Below are 6,280 nucleotides of genomic sequence, written 5' to 3' on the forward strand. Positions count from 1 at the left end.
ATGCGCTATATAGTATTACTATTAGTACAGTGGTCCCTCTATAATCCGGCACCATTTGTGCCACGAAAATCTGCTGGATTAGGGAGGGTGCTGGATTAACAAATCTGATTTACTGCTGCAATGTGCATGAAGAGGACATTTGGCTACTGAAAATTGTGCTGGTTTATCGAGGGTGCTGGATTATAAAGTGCCGGATTAGAGAGGGACGACTGTATATGCAGGCATTGCAGGTCTTGATTGTACGGACACTCATGTAACTATTGTTGCGGCCGTTTTCCGGTTGATTACCGATAGAGCCGACTACAGAGTAGGATCTCAGGACTGAGCTGTCCTCGAACGGTGAATTATTATTTTGGAGGATGGGGTAGTCACCGGTTAGAGCTCTGGAATGGATGTTGCAGAACAACAGAATGCCGTCTCTCTCTCCTCAGTTCTTCGCGGCTTGTTTTGGAGGGGCAGACTGAGAGCACTCGGACCCAGTGCCCAGGCTCTGCAGTATGCAACGTTTCATCGACAACCGTTTCGAAGGAAGCCAGCATACTGGACTTCAAGACTGATACGATCGTAGTGAAAATAGTGCAGTGTGCTCCGATCCGGAAGAAGTGAGAATGAAGCTCGTAGATACCAGAACGGATCGCGGAAGAGCTTGCTGTGTAAAGTTAGTTAGTTGCGTGTACGTGTGTAGTAGTAATATCCGGGAAAGCATCACCACGGCATATCTGTGACAACGTCTAACCGCTGTGCACGCTCTTGTTGGATGGATGCGTTCGAGCGACAACGACTTCAAGTCGTCCTTGCGCTTCGGAGCATGCCGTGAAGGTGGTGAACCGAGTGTTGTGTAACGGCTTTCTAGCTTCGGCTGAACATATCACCGAGCAGACTGTACTAGTGTAGTGTATTACTTAGCTAAACTAGAGCAATCAAGTGAGCAAGATATGGCCTACGCAGGAATTCGTTGTCGACCACTCTTTGTGGGTGTTTTGTTTATAGAGTGGTTGGTAGTATCGTATTTGACGAGTGCCGCGTCCAGCCTCGAAGCAAACCCAACGTCACACGATGGTGTTCGTGTCCTTGTGAATGAAATCTTCATTTCGGACTTCAGCGCTTCAAGCGGAGAGGCGAGGTCATACGTCGAACTCGCTTGGATGCGCCCTGAGGCCAGACTTCCGTCACCTCCACCAGACAGAATCAGCGTTCACAACACCACTGGCACTGCGACTTGCGTTCTAACGTTAGCCTATGTTGTTGTACAGGCTCCTGCAGCTTCAACTTCAAGCAGGGAGCGAGGCAGTTTCCCAGCTCGCCAAGGCCAGGGGAGGCCTGCAATGTCACCTGCAGAATCTGGCAAAACGCTAGTCATATCGGAACAGCGATTAGCTGATCCTGAACCTGATGAACCCAACGCTATTGATTATATCCTTGTTCGCGAGCACCAGAAGGATAGAGATACAGGCGATGAGGAGCTGCTGGGAAAGGGGCAGATTGTTTATTTGCCGGAGGGAGCACTGCTTCCACGTAGCTCACCAGGTCTGATACGGGTGGAGTGCAACGATAGCATGCAAGCTGCCGCCCCGTCTGCAGACATCGTTCTGATGATGTGGAACGTGACCGACGACTTGGCGTTGTTTGCCAGGGCTGGACTGACGACGGGCGGTAGAGTACATGTGATACGCAGTCCGCCGACAATGGAACGTTCGTACAGCCGCTGTGCCAATGGATCGCTGGATGTTGCTGCGTCAAGTCAATCTCCTAGCGCCGCATCTGAGCAGAAAGCAGAGTTGTTCATACAAGCCGCGCAAACACCGCTGGAGTCCAATGCATGCGTTCCGAAGCCCAAGAAGGTTCTGAACGAGTTGAGCTGGTACCAAGTCCATCAAACTCCCGGTAACTCCTACTCGTGGAGTCTGAGTTTTGTTGAAGTAAAGATCTCGTACGGCGCAAGCCGGCAAAGAGATCGAAACGAATGCGCACGCCATAACTTTGTTCTACGCTTTCTCCATGTGGGCGATGGAGCTACGGCACCGGTATCAATCGGTCGTATAAAGCTTAGCGCTGCGGACTGCCGCATAGCCAGTCGACTACATCCTGACCTGCTCACCTACCAACTAGAGACAACCCTGCACTTTAGAAACGTAACTACGCACGTCCCACTTGTTTGCATCCTGCTCTATGACGAGGATTTCTCTACTAGACCTCAGAGTGGCGAGCCAGGAGTTCCCGTCCAGTCTCTACTGGATGCTGTCTGCATTGCTCTGCTTGCAGACCGGCTGAAAGGAAGTGAGCGTGAAGAGGACCGACTTCAGATGGCAGAATTTGCAGCACGGTTCAACCTCCCGTTTGCCACGTCTGCAGACCAGGCCAGCGGAGCGTTTGCTTTACTCACTCCGTATAGAGCAGTGATCCGATGCACTTGCTGCCAGTCTTTTGATCTGCTCTCGTTCCAGTTGAGCCGGAGGCCGACGTCGGGACGAGACAATGCACATGTATGCCAGCTGCCGGCGCCGATCAATGACCAACCTATTAACAATCTTCCAACTCAACCTACCAAGTCAGTGCCAGCAGTTCCAAGCCAAGCCACTGCTGACTTTGGTCCGCACACAGAATCCATCAGCCTCAGTTACATGCTGGCCACCTCATCAGCAGCAATGCCTACACTGTCCATGACAGCAGACCAGAGCACAGGTAAGCAATGGTGATTGATAGTCTGGGGTATCCCCTGTCCTTCTGAATTACAATTTATCCCCTCTGAAGTCAGTCGAGGGTGTTCTATGCAGGTAAAGAAGCAAAATACTAATGTTCTTGCTATACTATTGTTCTTGCTATACATGTACCAATTGTACATCTTATAAGGGTGCAGGCTGGGTGAGCTAGTGTGTGTGCGTGGGGGGGGGGGGGGGGCGTCCGCACATGAGCTGGGAGGAGCATGCATACAGCGAGAGGTAGAGACACGGGTACTTGGAACTGGCTGCTTCATGATGAATGTTTCGATTCGACTACAGGATAATGGAATTCATCTATGATTGAATACTTTGGTGGTGAAGACACACCTAGCAAAATCTAGGCTGCAAAGTCACAGTGCGTCATATATCTCTCCTTCACACCACCACCTGACTGAACTCACGGTGGTGGTGTGAAGGAGAACTGTGCGCCAAAGTGTAACTATGCAGCTTAGAGAGCTTTTGTGAGCAGGTGTATGTTCACCGCAATTTCGCGACGTGTCTTTACAACCATTTTATTCAGCCATGAATTTGAATACAAACAAACCAAACGCACTTCCGTAATGTCATGTGCATACCGGTAACATTAATTTTGTATACCGTAAAGTCGCGGATAAAAGCCGGGCGTATAAGCACATAAGGGGTCGTCCGCAATTATCGAAAGTTTTTTCCAATCCGTAGTAGCTTCAAATTTTTCCTCACCCACCCACCCACCCCCCCAGTCCGTAATAAAATATTATTGATGGACACACAACGCAACACATATGGAACAAACTCAATCAGTGCTGGTCCATCCTTGTTCGTCGTCTTGGACAACTGCCACAAGCAATTTATTGTTCTGTAATAATCAGAGTCACCAGCGGTTTCGAAAAAGGGCTGCTTCTTCACCGCCTTTCCAAACAACGTCGCCTGTCTGGACATAGTCAATAACAGTCGTCAGCGCCAGCGCTAGACGGAAGGACTTCAAAGGAGTGCATGGAAGACGGTACTCTGGACGAAGGAGGCAGTGAAACTCAAAAATAGAAGGTGTCGACTCGCCGTCGAATGCGCCGAACTTTATGATCCCCGGCCCAGGAGGAGCAGCCAAGGAAGCGCGCGCGGGGGCGCAGAAACTGCCAGAACTACAAAAATACTTAGTATTAGTAGTAGACAGTTCGCGCGCAGCCGCGCGTGGAAAACAGGGGCTACACGTAGACGTACACGTGGCACGCGCACGTGTCATTTCGGAAGTTTTTCAATCCGTAACTGGCCTTGACCCACCCACCCACTTTCGAAGCTACTACGGATTGGAAAAAACTTTCGATAATTGCGGACGACCCCTAAGCCGCTTTCTGCATCAGGCTTTAATGCAAGCCAGGCTTGTATGCAAACCATGCTTATATGCACCACTGATATTTTTGCCAGGCTTTTATGCACATAGAAGCCAGGCTTCTACGCGCGACACGCGTAGATCTACCACTGACAACCGGTATGGCGGCAGTTTTACTATGCACCGTACATAGCGCATGCACTCTTGACCCACCCGATCTGCGCTTGCATGGAAGCCAGGCTTCTACACGCGACAGGCTTATATGCATTTGACCCGTTTGATTTTCAGGCTTCTATCCGCGATGTGCTTGTATGCGAACCCGGCTTTTATCCGCGACTTTACGGTATATGTATTTGCTGTAGACTTGCAATCAAGACTAAACCCAGTGGAGAATGAAGTCAATGATGATGATGGTAGTTCTGGAGACGGCATGCCTGACATCACCATTCTTATAGCTTCTTCCTTCTCCCTGAGCTTCATCCTCATTCTCCTGCTGATATGCGCAGTCATCTATTTTAACAGGTATGGAACTGAAGCCTGTGGACCATGTGTGCACCACTTTCCACTAACACTTTGAAGTAGATTCAGGGAAACGTCTTTGCACCTCTCTTTGGAAAGTTTCCAACCTTATCCAGCCGTGCCCATGGGTCCAAGCTAAAAAGTCACGGTCTGTACAAAACATCCTCTAGAATATCTACTGTGCTCTCTCCAATGGAATAATTTCCCTTGCAGAGGGCACATCATAGTTCCTAAACTTTGCGACAAATCCTAGTTACTGGCCTGTCCATTCACATAGCAACAAGATTGCCAGTTCTAGGTCTATACCTGACCCTACACACGGGTGATCCTGTATAGTCTTCACGTGCCGGAACCAGCACAGCTCTAACCACCAGCACACTTTCAGCACATGCATGTCAAAATTGAAATAAATTGCTGTGTACAACTCCGAAAGGCCTTCCGCTCCTAATGGGCCCTATGGTCGCGTGTACCATGCACACCATTCTTGCTTATTTTAGCTTCTGATTTCCATAAGTGTAGCACAGTGACATAAAGTGTAGCACAGTGACATAAAAACCCTCTGCTCACTATACATGTAACTCATATGACTTAAACAAACATTCAAGGTGAAAACTGGCAGCTGTGCTTTTTGCATTGTGTTGATCTTGCAAGATAAACAACACAAATTATGAGCTTTTTTAAAATGTCCCCCCTCCCCCCTCCTCTCTCCACATACACAGCCACACAGCTAAGAATGTGAACACTCTCCTCTAGTACACAGCATGGCGTGTTTGTATTTTCTTCTGAATACTGTAGGCAGTTGAAGGCCAAGTCTTCCGAATCATACCAATGTGCAGCATACATCAATCCAGCCATGCTTGGACCGAGAGAGTACATCGCCCCGGAAGGACCTGCCCCGGGTAGGTACATTGGCCCGGATACACCCACCCCAGGTGGATGCATCGACACGGAAACACCAGAGCCAGGTGAGTACATTGACCCGATCTATCTTGAGCCAGTACGGAACTCGCAAGTACCGACCCATGACCAAAGGGGCCGCCGCATAGATAGTCCACAAGACAGTGAGTGCTTGCCTGGCAGTCATCCGATAACGCTTCGTCAGCTAAGCCGCACACACCGCAGCTCCCCAGGCCCATCTCTTGACACCATCACGGAGAGTGAAATCGAACGGCATTGGCACGAGCGCACCCGTCATATCCGCCATCCCATTTCCGGTACAGGTTCGGGCAGAAGTCATAGCCCGACCCAGCACGAGGGAAGCCTGTGCAGTCCAATGTTCGGCGAGGGGGCACCGTACCAAGCCGCCGTGATGCCCAGCCAGCTGGACTTTGCATCCAGGGTGGAGGAGCACGCCGTCATACAGAACCCGTTTTTCCGAGCTCCTGCAGATACGTCTCCGGACACCACCGCCGAACCACGACACGCGGCTACTGCTGATAACGAGGACAGCGACAGCATCACCGCAGAGATCGAAGTGGAGTTCAGGAAGACGACAAGCGGAAGAAACTTTCGCCGCGCAAGCAGCCGCCGGGATACCTAGCCGGCACGGTTTGGAGAATGATTATGAATAGAGCCAATGTGCCCCATTCTATGTTATACACTAAATTATCACCATAAAGAGGGCATTGCCCATACTTCGACGTAATATTATTGTGGTGCTCATTGCATTTCATGCCACCGCATCATCTGGCCCAGTATTGCCCTCTTATGCGAACTTATCTTTTTATAATTATTG

At 50.0% G+C, this 6,280-nt stretch overlaps 1 protein-coding gene across 1 annotated transcript; it reads left to right on the top strand.

Moving 5' to 3' along the window:
* The first annotated feature begins 237 nt into the window (after nt 1–237).
* On the top strand, nt 238–6,259 carry LOC135808480 (uncharacterized). The gene is made up of 3 exons (XM_065321678.1): nt 238–2,682; nt 4,389–4,548; nt 5,341–6,259. The coding sequence occupies exons 1-3, from the start codon at nt 936–938 to the stop codon at nt 6,083–6,085; spliced, it is 2,652 nt and encodes an 883-aa protein (XP_065177750.1). The 5' UTR covers nt 238–935; the 3' UTR covers nt 6,086–6,259.
* Nucleotides 6,260–6,280: the final 21 nt, after the last annotated feature.

This window comes from Sycon ciliatum, chromosome 2 (assembly GCF_964019385.1).
Source record: "Sycon ciliatum chromosome 2, ocSycCili1.1, whole genome shotgun sequence".
Taxonomy (NCBI): Eukaryota; Metazoa; Porifera; class Calcarea; order Leucosolenida; family Sycettidae; genus Sycon; species Sycon ciliatum.